Here is a 20,461-nt window from a genome sequence, read left to right as displayed (position 1 = left end):
ATGAGCTTTGTAAAAATCTACGCGTTTCAGAAAGGCGGGGCATAGAGGAGAAACAATAATGTACAGTATGTGGAAAATAATGTGTTTTTTGAACCATAAAACGCATAAACACATTTCATTACACCAAATACACAAAATAATGTTATTTTTAGCAACATCATATGACCACTTTAAATCATAAATATACAGGTAAAAAAGGCCATTTGTGCAGTATATTCAGATCTACTGACCTCTAGTGTTAGTGTGTGAAACTACACATAAATATATCAAAAATCATATTAACATGTACAGTAGTTTAAAAGTTACGTTAAAATGTACACTGAAACTGAAAAAAAACCTGGAAATATAGAGAATTTTAGGTTTTTGAAGAAAAGGACATTTATAATATATAATCTAACAAATTTCTGTCAATGCATTTGTGAACTCCTTTGTACAAATAGTCAGATGTTCTTGCTTCCTTTGAAACACAAGATGAAGCACAAATGTGTGAGAAGTATTAAAGTTAAAGATTTACTGTTTGTAGCAGATTTTATTTATTATTATTATTTATTTTTATTTTTTTGAGAATTAGATTTTTTTTTTCTTTTTGTGAATTGTATTGAATCTAATTAGAGTCAACAAAAATCATACCCATAATTCGTACATAATACAAGGATTAAAAGAGAATGCAATGCAACTTTTGAATACTGCTGTACACTTTTATTTCTTACATAACTGTTTTAAAAAATATATATTTTATGTCATGATTTGCTTATTTAATTATTTCTGGTGTCACATGTCCTAAAGGTGTTTTTCTACCCACCAGCCATAGTTTGGTCAGCACTGGGTGCTCCCTCAGAGAGTTATTGACCACATACTGCAGCAGAGGATCATCTCCTTTGTGACTCTTGCTGATCAGAGCAGACTGGCAGAGTCCTACACATAAAGTGAACAGACATCAGGTAACAGTATTAACATTGCTGGGGAAACAAAAGCACACGTAATTTCAGAATAGGAGAGCCAACATTATCATTACATAGTATTTGTAGAGCTGGTTTATCAGGGTGGCATTTACCTGCTGCAAGATCTCATCTTATTACAGCACTCATTACAATAACATTAAACAGACTAGGTGACCTTTAAAAATGTCTTTATACAACTTCTAGGCACCCAATTTGCTACCTTCAGGCCAAAATACCCCAAAATGTCAAGTAATTGCATTTATCAAGCAATATTTCGAAGACAAATTACTGTTACTGAATATTTACCTATGTGAACATAACTAGTCATAATGAAAGCAGCCATAAACCTACCTGTTAATGCCAAGAGGAGGCAAATAGTAGAAAGCATCTTAATGTCAGGAGCCAGGCTTAATCAACAGAAACAGGAGACAAGTGCAACTGTGATGTGTGCAAGTGAGAGTTTATTTAGACTATTTAAGGCAGAAAGTCCATGTTTTTGTTTGTTTGTCCCCCTCAGATAAAAGAAGGCGAGGCTGCTGTTTGCATGATATTGATTTTTATCAAAGTTTACCATACAAGTACTTTTGTTCAATGGCTGTTGGGAAAAGCATGATAATACACTGAATAGAAAGCTTAACACAATCTAGATAGAAAATTGGGGAGAATGACATATAATTTGCAAAGAGTTGAGATTTTGAGACCGTTCAGGAGGCTTCCAGGCTGGTTTAACTTCATTTCCAGTGCCATCAGATTTCAGTGGCATAGTAGCCTACTCTTCTCATTTACTGTAAATTCAAGTTGCCGTTTCAAATACTGTAGCCTACCTTTATGAATGGTACAATTACACAAGAAATCCCTTTTGCCAATATTTGCCAAGAAGCTACTGATTATCATTAATTTTTGTGCTCAAGTTATTGAATATTTTATCAGCGTGAATATTCCAGCATGAGGACCTTGCTTTACCACACATCTTATGATGTTGTAAAGTAAGTAATCAGTATACACAAATAGCAATTTCCACTCAGAAATTGCTTGTAGATTTTAACAAACAATTACAAAGAAAAGTAGTAGAAAAACTGAAATAGTATTTTCTTGTAAAATGTACTTCAATAATCTTTGTTTTATGTACAACTTTCTGTCGTATGTTCTCTCAACAACAGATGTCACACAACAGCATACTTAAAATAATTTGATTTTTTATTTTATTTTATCCTATTTTATCCATGTCATTAAAGTAAAATCACTTTCCATTTTACTACTGGCGTTTCAAATGGCACATTTGTCTGTGTGTGAGTGTGGGTTTCACAATGAGAGAACCAGAGCACAATGCTAAGAAGAACGCAATCCCAGTATCAGAGACTGGGTGGTGGGGCATTCTCAAAGGAGAGGCCTACTTCCTCTGTCGATTCGTTAATTAGGTATGCACGGATGCAAACAAATCTCCCTGCCCACACATAACTCATCAGCAGTGAAATATGGGGCATGACTACCGCTGTCTTTGAATCTTACTCTTGCTGTTTAATGACAAGAAGAGATGCCTGTAAATAACAGTTTAAGTCCTCTTGCTGAAAATCAGATGCCGTGTTCTCGTATCCTGTTCTCCCATTGCTCCTGGAAGCTTATGTGACGCTAATTGTTCCTGCTACTTGTGCCAAGTACCCACAGTTCTCTGACACAATCTACAGACAGGGCCCGGTCCCTCGGCTGCTCTCAGTGTCTGTTTAAGGACTGAAAGGATGCGTCTTGCCATCTGTGGAGAGCGCTTCTCTTCCTGTTCCCGGCCCTGATTGAATTTGCTCTTCCTTTGGCTGTCAGTGCATCACCTTGATATATGCTCACAAACCCTCTCAGAGGGCTCGAGTAAGCAATAATAAAAAAAAAAGCCTTCTGCTACTGAAAGAAAAAAGGAAAATACATACAAAACTGTTAATATGAAACAAAATAATTCAAGAGGTTGCTCCTTTGTTTTCTTCAAATGTAGCAAATAAATAGAGTTGTATTTTTAAAAATGCATTACTATTATAAAAGAGCTGTTGTGACTGTCTTCTCATTTGCATTTAGAGGTGGCTGCCTAATATAGACAAAATCCACTTACATTTTTAAAAAATAATTAGCGCACAGCAAAATTAGGTAACTTGTGTAACCCAACAATAAAGTGATATGAATCATAATGTATACAGTAGCAGTAAATAGTTTTTGTGTGTGTATTTAGAATCTGTGTGTGTGTGTGTGTGTGTGTGTGTGTGTGTATATATATATATATATATTATACACACACACACACAGACAGGATTTAGTATTTATTATTTTTATTATTTCTTGAAGCAGAGAATGCGGTACTTGCTTTCTTGCAGCAAGTGGCAGTGTTGTCTACATAATGTTATGTTTAGACCGCAGTTTGCCTTGCCTGCCTGAAGAGAAAGTATAAAATAACTGTAATATAGTGATCAAAAAGACAAATTTACCTCGATGATGAGGTACCTAAATGTTGTAATTGTATAATAATAATAATAATAATAATAATAAACAATATTATTATTATTATCATCTTCATTATTATTTTCTGAGTAATTAGATGTGGGAATGTTTTCATTTCAATTTTAACAACAACAGCAACATTATTGTTATTATTACGATTATGATGATGATTATTATTAGCTTTGTTTTGAAATATCTGTGCTGAAACCCTGAGGCCACAGTACAAGGTTTCTGAAAGTTATTTAACAATTAACACAAGGTCATAATTTTACTTTTGTGTTTGATTTTGATTATGCACTTGTGTATTAATGTTTTTCTTAACAAAAAAAGGTAACTAGAATAGAAGTAAAGCTTTCAAGCAAGTAAACAAAGAATGCAACTGAATGCCAGTTGAAAAGTGTCATGATGAGGACTTCAGATATAAGCTGGTACAATTATATATATATATATATATATATATATATATCAGATATAAGCTAGTACATTTTATTTTATTCTACCATTGTATTTCTTCATTGTAACAATGTGCTAAACCTGGTCTGCATAAAACTATGCTTGAATGGCAGGTGCAGTTGTTTGACTTTCAAATCACTTAGGCATCTTTTTTTATTAACCTTGCATGTAAATAAATACAGATTTCAATTTCTATGGAGTTGCACGTGGAAATGACAGTCCTCAAAACATCAAACAAACTGCTTCAGGGCAATCGCACCATCGCAAGCCCTCTAATGTGAAAGGCACTGACACCTGAAGCAAGGTGCAAAAAAGACAAATGTCATTTTTTCAGAAACAATTAGCGAGAGAGCCTTCAGATTTGAGGACGTCTTCTCTTTCCAGGCTGTCGGCTTCTCTGTATGGCAGAGCGAGGCTGCTGTGGAGCTCAGTCTTATATCACTCGCTGCTGACATCTCCCTGTCTGAGCAAGTCAGGCCTCAATAGTGCTACATGTACACACACACACACTGCTTCACATACTGCAAGAAAACCTTCTTCACCTGAATATTAAACAGTGCTGAGATCTCCAGCTTTTAAAAGGATGTTGTTTCTGTGTTTTCTGCTTGTAGGCAGCAGTAGTCAGGACTCTGCAAGAGATGATGAATCTCTTATTACATTATTGACCTTTTCAGAGCAACGTCATAGGGCCATTCAGATTGAAATGCTTTTAAGATATATTTTGTTAACCATTAAAAATGTAGACTCTCTGCATCCTTGTACAGAAAATGACCGTTTACTACAAATCAGTTATCTACCTATTGCTAAATGCTCTGCAAAATGTCTGTTTGTGGATCTAGCATTTGGTAGATAGCATTATTGTTAAATGCATACAGGCATTGTGTTGTGTGTGTGATCTGAGTGTTTATTTAATTTAAATTTTTTTGAAGATTTATATATACTGTATATATGTGTGTGTGTGTGTGTGTGTGTGTGTGTGTGTGTATGTTAGGGGCTGTCAATAATAAATAATTACAAATATTCTTGTAATTTTATTTTATTTTTGGAGTTTAAAATTTTGGAGTTAAGATTTTTACATTTTTTGAAAGGTTTCTTATGCTTACCAAGGCTGTATTTATTTATTTATTTATTTCAAAAATATAGTAAAACAGTAATATTGTAAAATATTGTTACAATTTAAAAATGATTTTTTATTTAATATATTTTAAAATGTAATTTATTCCTGTGATGCAAAGCTGAATTTTCAGCATCATTACTGCATCCTTCAGAAATCAGTCTGATATGCTGAATTTGCTGCTCAAAAAGCATTTTATTATTATTATCAGTGTTGAAAACAGTTGTGCTGAATATTTTTGTGAAAACCGAGATACATTGTTTCAGGATTGTTTGATGAATAAAAAAAAGAAAAAGTTCAAAGAACAGCATTTATTTGAAATAGAATTTTCTGTAACAATGTAAAGTCTCCGCTTTCACTTTTAAGTGCATCCTTGCTAATAAAAGTATTTCTTTCTTTCTGTCATCATATATTTCCAATAAATAAATAAAAAACATTTTTCCAATTTAAAAAAAAATTATTTTTAATATTAATTCTCCCACCCACTCATCTGTTACAGAACCGCTTCCGTGCATAAAGCTGCTAACATATGTGATGGAAAGTTTCAATTCCTTTATCTCCATACTGCTGACACCAGAGCTATTTACACCACCCAGTGCGTCTGAAATGGATGTCCTTTTGTACAAAGTCACTTCATTTTCCTTCCCCATTATTCTTAGTTCTGCCTGTGAATGTCCTATAATTGCCATAGTTGAAGTGCTAATGATAATGTTATAACTTGGATCAATTTGCTGTGGCAATTGGACCTTTATAATTGAGTCGATTATCAAGCCTGTGTGTGTTGAAGCTTACAGAGCCAGTGCCAGAGAGAGCTCTTCCCAGGTCGAGTGTATGTGTGTGTAATGTGGGGTTTAAGTGCCCTGGGCCACAGATAAGGGTTTGGGGCAGAGATGGAGGAGAAGACGAGGAGACGAGGGCAGATCATAGAGCCTGGGCTGTAATATTCCCAGACACTCACCACATCTGAAGTTAATCCAATCATGAGAGATGCCTTACTTTCATCAGCCCCAGACGACACTAGCATGAGGTCAAGAGCAACTTGTATTAGCACAATGATATCAGAGAGAAATGGTGTAGATAATTGACTTTCAGTTCCTTTCAGAAGAATCCCGACAGCCAGTCGGCCTAATGCAAAACAGAAACGATTGCCAGCCATGTGTTTGAAAACATCTAAACTCATGGAAGCGATGTCGGCTCCTATTCCTCAGTCATCCTCCATCTGGAGCAATGGACAGCCTTGTTGAATTATCTCAAACGGAGCGGGGATGCCAACATGTCTCTATGCTGAAGACTCTCAGAAGGCTCAGAGGAAGCATGACTGCAGGTCTTTGTCATGTCATGGTCACACTTGCTCGACGAGTTCCTGCATCGGAGCGACTGCGTGCTGATTTGATCGGCTTGATTACCAGCTAGAAATGGCTTGAGGAAGTTCTCTAGTTTTCTATGAATTATCCACGATCATATCCATCATGTTAGCGTTGTGTGCTGTCATTAGAAGCTGAAGTGTATGATTTAAAAATATTTATTTAAAAAGCAAGAGAAAGTGGCCACAAATTAATAATTTGTTCCCTCATTTTAAGTAAATTGCGACCATTTTTTACTAATCTGTTCCCTAATTTGTGGCCAAGATTTAACTCAATTAAAACTAAGGAATAAATTAGTGCAACGTAGCCATGATTTAACTAAAACCAGGGAACGAATTAATTAAATGCGACCACAAATTAATAAAGATACGGTCACATTAGCAAAATGTGGCACGCAAGAAAGGTCCACTGTCTATTGTCAATAGTGTAGCGATATATGAAAAACAGCTCACACAGAGGTCACAACCAAGCAACTTTCTGTTGGTCAAAGTAGCTAAACCGTTGCAAAATATCCATATCATGATGGATTTCTATTTAAATGACTGGATTTCGCCTGTGAAAATTCGCAGAAGAAATGTACTGTAACTGTGGCCGCACCTTAAAATGTTGAAACAAATACTCAGTTTGTGGCCACAATATCTATTCTGTAGGAATTAATTATAAACAGGCCATTTTTAGATAAATTCTCCACTGCTGTGATGCCAAAGCAGCTCTATAATAGCTGTCTGCTAAAAGTTATCTGTTAGCGTAAATGCTAACGGTCCATGCTAGCCAGTAAAACCCTGAAAAATCATTCCAGCATTAGTTGGTGTAAATTTGGGGCAGGACTATCTATAATGGCAGATAGAGGAGGTGCTATTATCTGTTTGTATAAAGTCTTTATATTAACAGTTCTGTTGGTGATGCTAATGTTTCAGTTCAGTTGTGCTACCTCAAAGTATCATTTCTTCCCCTAGTATTAATTCAAGAAAAACTAGAAACAATAAGAAAATGCTTTCAGTGACTCGTGGCACAAATGTAATGATTTACGAGCAGATTAATACATTACTTTTGTTACACACATACAGCGATGCAGAGCTTGTGAAAGGCAGTGCTCTGAAATAAATGTTTTATGGCCTATTTAGAGCACATGAATGAAAATATTCTTCAAAGGGACCCTTCCAGGACTTTTTTTTTTTCTATAAAGCTGTTCATATCTGCAGCGAAGAGGCCTTTGTAAGGATACCAGATTCCGTCTAATGTTCCATGAAGACCATAGTGAATTTATATTGATGGGACTGTTGACTCTGAACTCCATCGCCATGATTTTTTCATAAGCCATGGGGAACAAGAAGTCAGTCAGCTGACAGGTGTTAACACTGAGAATAGCGCTGTGAATAAGAAATGGGACACGCATAAGAGCGCGGCTGGATTTTCTCTCTCTGAACGCCCTCAGAACTTATGTTTTTCTGTGTGCACTCTTAAGAGTATAGCTAGAGGTTTTACTGGGACTTTGTAAACACCACAATGTATGTCAAATCTTGATAGCTGTAAAACACAGGACCGTTCCTGGCTTATTATCTTTTAGTCGAGCTCCGCGTATGCGTTCCTGCACGTCAGCACAGCCGAGCCCGCTTGGGAGAGCATTGAATATTTTGCCATGAGCCGGTGAGAGAGAGAGAGAGCGAGCGAGAGAGGTGTGATTTTTCTTTTGTACTCCTTGAAAGAATCAAGAAAAATAAATATTTGTGCATGTATGTCAGAGGGGGGCAAATACAGTGTGTGTTTATGAGGGTTAGTGTCACAGCAGCGCTCCTCTGAGGAACAGTCTGCCAACCCCAGGCTGAGCCGCATTCTCACTAGTCAACTTTACTGCCTTCATTTGGGCTGACGAATGGCTGGCTGATTTATCAGCTCCTCGGCCTGCCGGCTGTAGTGAGTCCCAGGAGCTCCGAAGGACCCACCGCCTCTGGCCCGATACATCCGCCTCGCACTTCGTTTTCTCTGGCTGCTGCGACAGGAAGGAGGGAGGCCGGTGCTTGTGAGAACGACTTCAAGAGCCGGGCTTCTTGCAGCTGTTCTGTCGTTCAGCGCCTACCCATGGGCTCTTGCTTTGCTCAGCAAACATACATCAGACAGATATTAGAGTAATCCAAAGGTAGTACATTACCCGGTGTGCCAGGGGGACGCTCTGCCGGTAATGGATGCCTGTGCCACCCATCCCCTCTGTCAGCCGCTTCATGGCTCCATGAAATTCTACCGCTAAACCTTTTTGCTTATGTCATTACCTGAATTTATTTGGAAGTAATGCAGCCGGTATTTTATTCTTAATCACACTGCCCATAGGATTGAGACATATTTTCGAAAGCAAGATACAGCGTGCATGCTCTTATGAAAGCAATATATTACCTGAGCACTTAGCAACCCAGAGAGAGGAAATAAAACTAGCCACACGATTCTTGTAGTATGCTTATAAGACTATATTACTATCTCGCCACAGCCCCCTGTGGGCCCGAGGCTGTGCGTTATGGCAAGTACTCCATCTGTGATTGCATATTTTACCCTCAGGTTATTACAATTCAGATTTGTTTGCACCAATTTACCATTTATTGTGTTTTATGGTTCACACTCTATCAAACGCTCTTAAACATGCTCTGCGGACTAGTTCATCTCTCGCTCTGAGAGGTGTTATCAGATGAAATTTGCTAATTGAGTTGCGTGCGTACGAGAGGCTAACGTTGTTTTCCATACGGCAGGCAAATAAGGGGATGGCAAACTCCGAGTCGAGATTCGTAGGCAGCCGTACACCAAAAGGAAGATGATCGCTCTGAAAGGCCCCCTTGACATCTCCACATATGGGGGGCCATATGTTTTCTTGATAGACAAGCAAGGGCAAGCACAGCACAGCAAAGCACAAACAAGTTCTTGGCACTTGGAGCACTCCGCCTCTGAACAAAAGGAAACACAACAACAACAGATTCACAAGTGTGCTTAGCATAGAGCTTAAGGGTGGTTTCATATCCACAGCCAAAGTCTACTAGATCAAAATAGACAGAGGAGAATGCGATACGCTTATTAAGTGACATGCACACTGTATGCATCTCTTTAGTAATTGTAGGTATTTGTAAGTAAAATGTGCCTCTAAAAAAATGAAATATAATATCTAATTTAAGAAGTCATTAGGTTTAGGGTAGGGGTGGGTTAGGGGCTCAAAAACATAAATATAATTGTATTATTATATTATAAATATACACTACAAGTTTTTTTTTAAAGAAATTATTTTTATTCAGTAATGATGCATTAAATTGATCAAAAGTGACAGTAAATACATATTTCAAAAATTGTTCTTTAAAAAAACTGTTCTTTTGAACTTTCTATTAATCAGAAAATCCAAAATAATACACAGTTTTCAACATAAAACATGACAACAATAAGAAATATTTTTGTGCATCAAATGCTGAAATTCAGCTTTGTATCACAGGAATGAATTACATTTAAAAAAATATTCAAATGGAAAACAGTTAATATATCACTGCTTTACTGTATTTTTACAAATAGATGCAGCCTTGGTGAGCATAAGAGGCTTTTGTCAAAAATGTTTTAAAAAGATTTCTTTCAGAGATTAAAAAAATATGATCCAACCCCCAATTTTTGAACAGTATTGTAAATGATTCATAAATAATTTAACATTTTAGATGCTGTCATTATGTCTATATTGTATGTTTCAGTGTAGAAAAAGATTTAAACATTAAAAAACAGCAAAAGTTCAGACAATTTGTACTGGTAAAATTAAGGTAAAATTAAGGCAACAGTGGCAGGTTACCATTTTTGTTACAGTGCAGCTTATGCATTTAAGTGTAAATGTCTGTGTGTGACATTTATCATGCCCCTGTTGTCCAAAAACAAAAACTAGGTCGAAGATAGACAGTGTGTAAATAGACAGCTGGATCACTAACATCCATCCAAAACCTGAGCACTTGTAAGGGCTGTAGAGAGCCAGTCTGTTGTTTCCTGCTCAATATGGGGGGATGCGTTAGCTTCCTCTCTTTCCCATGTTAGTTCTCCTCAGAGCTGAGTAGAGTCTGCGAGACTGACAGCCCTGCTGATGAGACGATGGCATCAGAAAGCAGCGTCTGACAGCTTCTGCTTGACAGGCTTCCTGTCTGAATTTGTGGCGGCTCCCAGTTCTCCTTCTCACGGCCCTGCAGAAGGAAGAGACATCCCTGGACGAGGGGCAGGGTGAGGCTGTCACTACCTGACAAGTTTTTGGTCATGATGGAGCAGGAAATCATGACTGTCCACAGCATATATGCATTTATGTTGTATTTTAAGGTCAACCCGAAGCACTGTTGATAATCTGAATAAATGATGTCCAGCTTTCTAGCAGTGTAGAAAATGATGAAAGAGGCAAACAAAATCATTTCCTGGTGTACTTAATGATTTTCTAAAAGCATGGATGCGTCATGTGTGCTGAGACAGGATGTTTGTTTTGAGCTGGGTTTGAGTGAGGACTGTCAATTGGCATCTCAGTGCCATATGTTAAAATGACAGGCCCGGAGAGAACAAATACATCAATCATAACGCTGTCAGCACTGAAACACACTCCAAAGCAAATACTACCTATTATACAGGTTGCAGCAACACATACAATTCACGAATCTGCAGAAAAGCTTTAACGTGTCCATATTTCCAGCGTCCAGATGGAGGTTAGTTCATGCCACAGCAGAGCTCTTGGGTTTTAGCTGTGGTTTGTGCCTTTACATCTACTCAAAAGCATTAGCCCTGTTGCTAACCACCACCACCATAACCGTATCTAGAATTTTCATGAAATTTTTCAAACTCTTTTTGCTAAACCATTTACAGCATCTTACTTCCATTTAAACAATTTATAAACAAAGTTTTTTTTTATTTATCCGAATTTAGACTTTATAAAGTACATCTTCCCTGTAATATGCATGAAGTGTCCAACATTCCACACATATTACAGCTGGGTAAAATAACATTTTAATTAACAATTAAAATATTTTAATTAATAAATAAAATAATTTCTGAGATTAATACTGGCTATGAATTTTGGCTAAAAAATATATAATTGATTAATCCAGCATCCGTTTTTCACTTCCTGAGGTTATGTTTATGTTTTTCCTCAGTTCCTGTGATTAGCGTCATATGCTCATGCTAGATGAGAAAAAACACTGGAAATAGATCTGAACATTCAATATGGCGGCTCTGGTAAAGTACGTCCCGCCTTCTAAATAAAAGAGTCAGTCTCCAATCGGCATCTGAGCTGACACGTGCACTGGCTGGATCTAAACTATACAGCATTTAAGGTTATTTGAGGGTAGTGTGGCCATGGAGTCGGAAATAACATCGATATGAGTTTTAAACACATGAATGACCAAACAAATTCGTATTTACAAATGACAAACTCAGCCTTCTAGATGATACCTGTACATGCAATTCTCAGTTATGATGTTGGACAGAGTGTGTTGATTCGAAACATGGTGGAACTATAATATAGATCATATCTATAACTATATTGAGATCAGTGAGCAAATGCTCAATTTGCACTCAAAATTTAGCAAATGGTATAAAGTTAATCACTCAACTTTCATAATTTGCTTCATGTAACAAACTATGTATAAATATGTGATAGAAATTAGCATTTTTTAATCATTTTGAATTCAGATGTAGTTTTTGGGGCTTTATTGTTCATTATATAATTATTTTGTTTCGTTTAGGCTACTTACGTCTTATGAATCTGACTTGAATGTGTGGCAAAATAACACGCTCGACTTGGAGGTACAAGTTTCCCAGGTTGCATGAAGGCAGCATAAGTAACGTTTATGGTACCATTCAATTCAGATTTTATTGCTGATTTGAAATATTTTATTGAAATATGACTTTGGCAAGTAGTTTTTAAGATTTAGGTAGGCCTATTTCCCCATTCAGTTATACAGAAACTGCATTTGCATGACTGACAATAGCTGCCCGAGTGCGTTCCCAAGATGGTCACTGAATGGAATGACTTACTTTGAAATAAGCTTTGAAGTAAAAAAACGAGTAAAATTAAATAGACATATCGTATTCAAACAGGAGAGCAGATGACAGAGACTGTAAACATCATCTGGAGTTATTGTTGTCAGTTTACTGAACTTAAAATCATGTTCTTATGTAAAATTCAAAATTATGTTGTTATATAATAAAAAAAAATCCATTTAACAAAAGTGGGGTATTGACAACAAAAGTCTTGCTAGTACTTAATTAAAAGATGACATTAAACAAATATCATTTAACGTATACTTCATGTTGATACATAAATTTGGGGTTTCAATTAATATTTCAGCAAATATGTTTATGATTACAAATTTTATTGCTATGTAAGATTACTTGTGATTAATCACAGAAACCTGTATTATTAATCAGTTAAACATTTTTAATCGATTCACAGCCATGCTATGTATGAATCATCAAAAATTAACACAGTGGAGGAAAGGATTTCTAAAACTTAAAGCATCTTTAATGGCTTGTAGCTGCTTAATTTCAGGGGGAAACATATGTTTTATTAAAAACCTTTATAGGCCTCTAAATGAACCTCGTTGATGGGAATTGTAAACATTTTATTAACTACTTTGCTCTAATAAAATCATCTAATAAATAACTGATAAAGTTACTCATTGCACGCGTGTCAACAATGGGAGGTGTTGCTATATTTGCAGACAGCAGAAGCGTTGCTTTGTTCACTCTGTTGATCTTACACTCGCTAATCTTCAAGGCAATTTATAGCAGAGATTGCAGCTATGCATCATTTTACGGTTGTGCATTATACATAGAATTATTCAAATACATGAGGGCACGTCATTATTCACCATCTTTGGGGAGTTCTGCCATGGGGAGGAGGCTCAGAAATTAAAACACGTAAACTGGCCCAGACCTGCTTATATATTCTAATACCAAGCTCTGAATTTCTCTCATTGTTGTGAGGTTTCATCATCTTCGTACAGTCTGCGTCTTCTCAAAACCTTCTCAACATCCCCGCCCTCCGCCACATCACTTAGCACACTTCTCACATTAGATATCAAATCATAAGAAATGTTAAATGGGGTCTTTCCATTTTTGCCCTTCTCAGCACATTAATTAAAGCTAAAACGACAAGCGTTGTGTGTGTAGCCCTATGCCTGTTTGCCGAGAAAAGGCCATGTCAGCTCACGTATTTGAGTTCACTCAGGTTGGACTTCTGAAATATTGTGTCTCTCACTTCCAAACGAGAAAAATCACTTCCCATTACTCATCACCGCATCAGCCAAGTTGACAACCCTCCCAAAACGCCAGCATTCCCAAGGGAATTACGCCAAGGCTAAATTTGTTTATAATTTGGGCTTTCATATAAATACTATTTATGCTCTAAGATAAATAGGGTTGTTAATGTCTTTCATCAAGCTGCCAAAGCTGGATTTAAACCATCAAACAATTAATACCAAATTTTCGAATCACTCATTGAGTCAATGTATCGATTTACTCGCAGTGTGTTAGTCATCTGAGAGCCACATGCACCTTTCATCCAAGAGTTATTGCAGGCAGCTGAAGCCTCAATTATAGCACCTCCCTGTCTGCTTCTTTCAGCGAAACTCTCAGTGTTTGCAAGACCTCATCAGTCCTCCAACTCAACTCAAGCGCTTTATATTTCACCCAGAATGACACTTCTCACTGTACAAAGTCCAACTCAGAGTGACGACAGGATGCTGGAAAGTGATGGGGACACAAGGGAAATATCACGTCTCTTTAGCCTCCGGAGCGATGGTCTCTTAATATAGCTAATGAGAAAGGGGTGGCTATGAATCCTCATGAAGCAGTAATTGTCAGGCCTTCTCTTTAGAAGAACAGCTGTGTATATATGTGTGCGTGTGTGGGTTTGAGATATTAAAGTGCCATTCCTAGCCTTCTGCCTTCCTGCCCTCTGGGGTTGACACTTTTACTTGATTACCGAGGAATCATTAGGCCCGTCTGTTCTTAAGTGCAAAATGGCGTGAAAACTATCACAGGTTTGCAAGTAGTTGGAAACAGGATAGTCTGGAAAGCTCCAAAAGAATAAATGAGGTAATAATTTGTTTAATTTGTCTGCTAAAGATAACTTTGTGAATTCGAGAATACGCGGTTTTGAGAAGCATTGCATATTTTTTCATCTAGGGTTTTATCAAACATATTGACAAATGGTTCATTAGTTTAGGGAGTGATGATTAGTAATAATTATGACTTAATTCATATAATTATGAATAATTCTGACTAATAATTATGATTATTTCCTATTGAGGAAATACAATATCCAGGAAATTACTATAAATGATCCAACAACTTCTTCAAGAGAAATCAGATCTTACTTGATCTTTTGAGATAAAAGAGTTCATTGTACTGTGAAAACAAAACTGTAGTTCCCTTTCATGGGAACTTCGAACGGCCTCCTCTAGGTTTCCCCATAGCGACCCCTAGAGGATGCAGTGTCTCGTTCCCTACTCAGGGAACCATGGTCACATACGTAACCTGAGACATTCCCTTTCATGGGAACTTCGAACTGCGTCCTCTAGGGGTCGCTATAGGGAAACCTAGAGGACGCAGTGTCTCGTTCCCTACTCAGGGAACCATGGTTACATACGTAACCTGAGACGCTTTCCTGGAACTCAAAACTTTCTTCCCAGTGAAGAAAAAAGGATCATTCATTGAAACTAATGCCTATTTTACGCCACATGCTGAAGCCTTGTGTCAATGAAGCAACAGTGTACAGTGATCTTTGGGTTACTACATTACTAAGTTACTATATGATTTATAAAATGGAATGTGTCGTTGATAATTATTGCAAACTTCACTGTCTATTTAAGTGAGTAACAGAACCACATTTACATTGCAAACTGCAAAAACATAAAGGAGATGGTGGAGAATGTTGGGAAAAAAGAAAAAGAAAAGCTGCTTTTTACTGGAAAAAAAAAAAATACTAACAGTGGATCTCAGAGAAAAAAGCATGATATGACCCTTCAGCGGTGCTGTATGTAAACAATGGATAGGCTGAGTCAAATAAGTTCTTCAGTGTAAGTATGTGATAGACAAGTGAGTTGACAGTGATAAAATGGACAGATTATTGGAAATATGAGCTGTCTTTCTTTTTAGACCGTCCATCTGTTGGCCATGCTTAAAAGTTTGCTAATAAGAAGGAACAAAAATAAAGTCACTTCATTTTCACTCTCATGGAAGTCTAGCTAGTAACTGTAATTGAGTAAGAATTTAGTAGGCAATAATTCATTGTTATTCCATCATTTATTTTATAGCATGTAGAGCATTATCATCTGCACACATATGTAATCATCTGTAATCCGTACAGCAGATCATATTTAGATGGTTCTTCTGTATCACGAGTGCATCTGTTGGAGAAATCGGTTTTATTGCCTAGAGTCATTACAAGAAAAAAAAACAACTCTCAAGGCTCAATTGACTAATTATTAAAACATGATTACATTTGTTTTATCACCATTAGCAATGTGGCTCAAAATCAGTTTGTGTTAGGTCAGTAACTCCCCTCAAAATTAGACTCTGCAGAACTGAGAAAACATTAATTTAAATCCTTATGATGTGCCCAGATTCTATTTTCCAATTTAGCTAATAAAGTGCATAAATGATTCATGGCAGACACATACATAATTCATAATTAGATTACCACTTGATGGAGTGGAAGTTATTAATTGTGACGATACATGTGCAGCCGCTAATTCTTGAAATCATTTGTGTTGTTTTCTTTATTGGCACAATGCTCCGTGAGCTGTGCTGCGCTGCTGCGTCTGATTACCAGGCTGCATTAATACATTCTTACAGCAAATTATCTCTTTCCTGGGACAGGCCAGACGTTAGTGATGGCCGCAATATGCATTTGCCTTTAAAACTTAAGGGGGTGATTTAATTTATTGAAAGTGTCAGATGGCCCCAGTAAGGTATTATTTCAAACACCCTGAAGATGGCAGCTAATATATTCCAGCACTGTAGGGAACACGTTGTGACTAAGCTGTCCTTTCTTTTGTCCATCCGAATAAACTGTCCTCACACAATCTGAGCTCTGCAAACCATATGGAGCTGTGCATCAAATAGATTATGCAGAAAGCAGGAGTATGCACTAGTGTAAACCTCTTTAAGTCAAGTTGCTTTGACTTACACTAGTAGGGCTGTAACGGGTGTTAACACTATTGTAGTAGATTTTTTTTTTGGTTGGTGTAATTTCAGTTATGGGATAGTTTGACATTTGTAACCTTTCTCAATGTTTTCAACCCCTTCAGAAGTCTAGATGATGAGCATTACTTAGTGTTGAGGCTTATGTGAATTAAAAATAGGGATGTTAATGGGATTTGTTTAGTTTATCTCCAAATTGTCATTATTTACTCATCCTCTTTTTCTAAAACCATATGGTGTTTTTTCCCACCCAAAACAATTAACATTTTTGAAAAGTCTTCCAGCTGTTCTTTATATATATAAACGACTGTTCTTTATATATATATATATATATATATAAACTACATATTGGTGACGTCTGTGAAACTCAAAAACAGGAACGTATTTGCGTGTCCTTATTTGGGTTATTTTCCCCGGTATTTCAGGGTGGCGTAGTCTCGGCAACGGGGCCACTTGCTACAAAAACAAAAAAATTGCTTCTAAAATCATATGATAGCATTGTTTGAGGAACAGACCAAATTTTTGGTTGTTGTTCATTCAGTGCCCATGTTGCTAGTAATTTCGTCTAGTTCATGTGTACTTATTGGTACACAGAGCAGTTGGGCAGGCAGGTTATTTGTGACTCTGTCTTTGGTGGCTGGAACAATAGCCCAGATCTTCTCCATCACACCAATTTAAACACATTAAGTTTGTTTTCAAAACATGTGAAAATTAATGACATTCACTGAATTATAATATTATAATACAAGATTTGGAATATGTGGTGCATTCATGTTGGAAACATCGAGTCGAACACAGTTTCAGTTTCAGACGTGCCACTTAGACAACATGGCATAATGGATGCATACGACATCTCTATTGATGATAAATTTGTTAAAATGAATGAAATGAATATGTTTTTCATTTAAAGTAAAACTAGCTAAGTTGCATGTACAAAATACAATAGTATTGCACACTTACGATAGTGCAATTCAGTTTATTGAATAAAAACATAAAAAGCAAAAACACACTTGATGTATATTCTTTATAAATCATTCTTTAAAAGCCCAGTTTAAAAATCTTGCTGTATTTATTGTATAAAAGGCACATCTTGTCATCTTGCTCTGACCAAAGTACTTTGAAAGCATGAAAATACGAACTTCCCAACAGAATACAAAATGTACAGACTTTTATTGTGATTTATGGTGTTTTTGTCATTTTTGGAGTTCATCAGACATGACCAAATTTAACTTTTGTTGGAAAAGATCAGTGTAACCATTCCTCAAAAACATATATTTTGTGTTCCACTCAAAAAAATTAATGACATGATCAACTTTTTTTATTTTGGGTTGAACTATTTCTTTAACATTTCAGTTGATTTTATGAGGATTTCACTGAAATACGTTTATGTTTTATGAGTGTGTCTTTTGGTTTATCCCTGCTGCCAGTCTGGCATTTTTCATTGCACACAGTCACCCCTATTTCTGCACTTATGACACAATAATATTCTGTCATTCTTGTGCATTCTTCTCTTTAGAACAGTCTGGCTGCAGGCCGAAATTCATCTGGACAGCTGGAGATCATAACTCATGCATCATGCATCATCTCCCACAGATCTTTAATTAATCCAAGCTGTCTGTCAGACTCTGACAGTTTAGTCACCTCACTTTGCTTCACACGTGACATGAAATAGGCCCTCCTCACCTGTCAACAACATTAAAGTGTCTGTTTCCGCCCGCCAAGCCTTGCTCGGAGAAGACAAACAGGGCTAGCTTTTAATGGGCCCAATAATAATGGCCCCTTTAACATTCATGAGAATCTCCTATTATCTATTGATTCAGTCGCACCCAGCATCTTGCTGACTTACGCCTCTCCCTAATTCCCATTACCGGGAACACTGTACCCTTATCAAGCCAAACAATACAGCAGTTGTCAGTGAAAGCAGAAAATATGAGGAAGCATCTGCTGGGAACTCATGACTCTCCAGTGTAAAAAAAAAACACAAGAGAGAGAGCCGCTTCAGCCTCCTCCTGTGGAAGTCCTCTCATTGACCTCAGGCACATGTGTGTGTGAACACTAAGGTAAATATGATGGTCATACAGATAAATCAGAAGACTGAATCTACCTCATCTCATGTGGGATGGGATGAGGTGGGGTTTCAAAGGTTGAGGGGACAAGGGAGGCCCAAAATAGAGGTTGGCTCCTTGCCTATAAACCTGTCTTTGAGATATGTCTCTCGCATTGATGGCATCCGATTCTTTTTCCTCTACTTCAATACCGGCTGCTATCTCCTTCCTCCCGCTATGTCTTTGTGCTCTTTAAGACAAAGGGTAATAAAGCTATAAATTGTGTGTCCTGCAGAAGGTATAAGACATTCTGTCTCAGTACTGCTGTTAGAACTGCCATAAAGCACCCTCAAAGTCATAGATAAAGATTTAGAGTTATTTAACATCCTCCTCCAGCACTAAATCAGAGTGATAAGAGAATTAAGTGATGGCCATAGGTTCTTTGTCCTTAGTCTATTGATTTTTTTTACCTCCAGAAGGATCCAGTATGTTATAATTATTGAGCTTTGGATTTGATTCAGGTGTACAGAGTGGAGAGTGTGACTTCTTCGATTTTAACAGGGCTAAATGAAAAAGCACCTAATTTTTCCATTTGCAAATGTGCTTTAAGCAACCCTTCAGTTTAGTTGGGTAGTATTATTATTTTTACTACAAGTGGTTTGTTTGCAGTTCTGTGGCGAGAATGGATTAACCGTATTTCAAGTGAATTTAAAGATGCGAATATATTTATTGTCTTCAAGATAATCAAATGTTTTCGATTCCCAAGTCATAAAAGTACATTTGGAATTGGCTAACATCTATGTAAAAAAATTATTTTTTTGAAAAATAAAAACTTTTATTCACCAAGGATGCATTAAATTGATCAAAAGTGACAGTAAATACATATATAATGTCACAAAAGGTTTCAAATAAATGCTGTTCTTTTGAACTTTTATCAGCAGTACAGCTGTTTTCAAGATTAATAATAAGAAGAAATGTTTTTTGAACAGAAAAGCAACATATTAGAATGATTTGAAGAAACATGAGACACTGAAGACTGAAGTGATGGCTGCTGAAAATTCATGCTTTGTACCACAGGAATAAATTACATGTTCAAATAGATTAAAATAGAAGACAGTTATTTGACATTTTTTATATTATTTTCCAATATTACTGTTATTATTACTGTATTTTGATCATATAAATGCTGCCTTTGTGAACGTAATACCAAATTTACACTGCAAAGGTGGCACAAAAGTGAATTTAGGTGTCTTTACACAGACTATTTATTGCTGCTCAGAGGTGGCATGAATGCATTTACACAGCCATTACAACAGTATACTTTAATACTAGGGTCTGGCTTTAAGTAAACCGGAGGCCCTGCATTTCACATGCCTTTAATCTCCATAAACAAGCACATTATATGTGATGGCTCATCAATACGAGTAGAGACACTGAAGAGTGATATCATAAACTGAAGCCCATGCATTGACAGATTGAGGATAGCAGTCACGACGCTGACCTCAATAAGAATTAGTGCGCTGACAAACAGAGTGATCAGCAGCGGTCATAAACGCGCCACTGTAAATCACGCTTCGCTTCAACTTCACGCCTCCCACACAGCCAGTTTATTGCGTCTACTGTCAAGTCGAGCTCATTGTCTTCAGGCAACAGGGTGCCCGTGTGTTTTTCTGGCTGCAGAATAAAGAGAAAGAGAGCTCTGTTGACTGGCATTTGGAACTGTCAGCGATGTGCCACTCACAAGAGTGTGTTCACCAGGGAGAGACTGCTATCCAACAGTCTTCATGTACCTGTTAATTCCTGTTTCTCCTGCTTGGTTGAGCAGGACTCCCATCACCGGCGGCCCCAGGTAGCTCCGATACTCAACCCCCACTTAATGCT

At 37.0% G+C, this 20,461-nt stretch overlaps 1 protein-coding gene across 1 annotated transcript in view; it reads right to left on the bottom strand.

The window, feature by feature from the left end:
• The window catches only part of LOC107708375 (catechol O-methyltransferase domain-containing protein 1-like), a gene marked incomplete at its 3' end in the record, with an annotated part of 2,179 nt that extends 805 nt beyond the window's left edge, over window positions 1-1,374 (bottom strand). The window contains exons 1-2 of the mRNA XM_016512573.1: window positions 1,293-1,374; window positions 803-915 (exon numbers count right to left, since the gene is read on the bottom strand). Of these exons, the coding sequence (XP_016368059.1) occupies window positions 803-915; window positions 1,293-1,329 (150 nt within the window). The remainder of the gene's footprint in view (window positions 1-802; window positions 916-1,292) is intronic.
• Window positions 1,375-20,461: the final 19,087 nt, after the last annotated feature.

This window comes from Sinocyclocheilus rhinocerous, unplaced genomic scaffold (assembly GCF_001515625.1).
Source record: "Sinocyclocheilus rhinocerous isolate Xijiao unplaced genomic scaffold, SAMN03320098_v1.1 scaffold295, whole genome shotgun sequence".
NCBI classification, from domain to species: domain Eukaryota; kingdom Metazoa; phylum Chordata; class Actinopteri; order Cypriniformes; family Cyprinidae; genus Sinocyclocheilus; species Sinocyclocheilus rhinocerous.
This window is presented reverse-complemented; position numbering and strand designations above follow the sequence as displayed.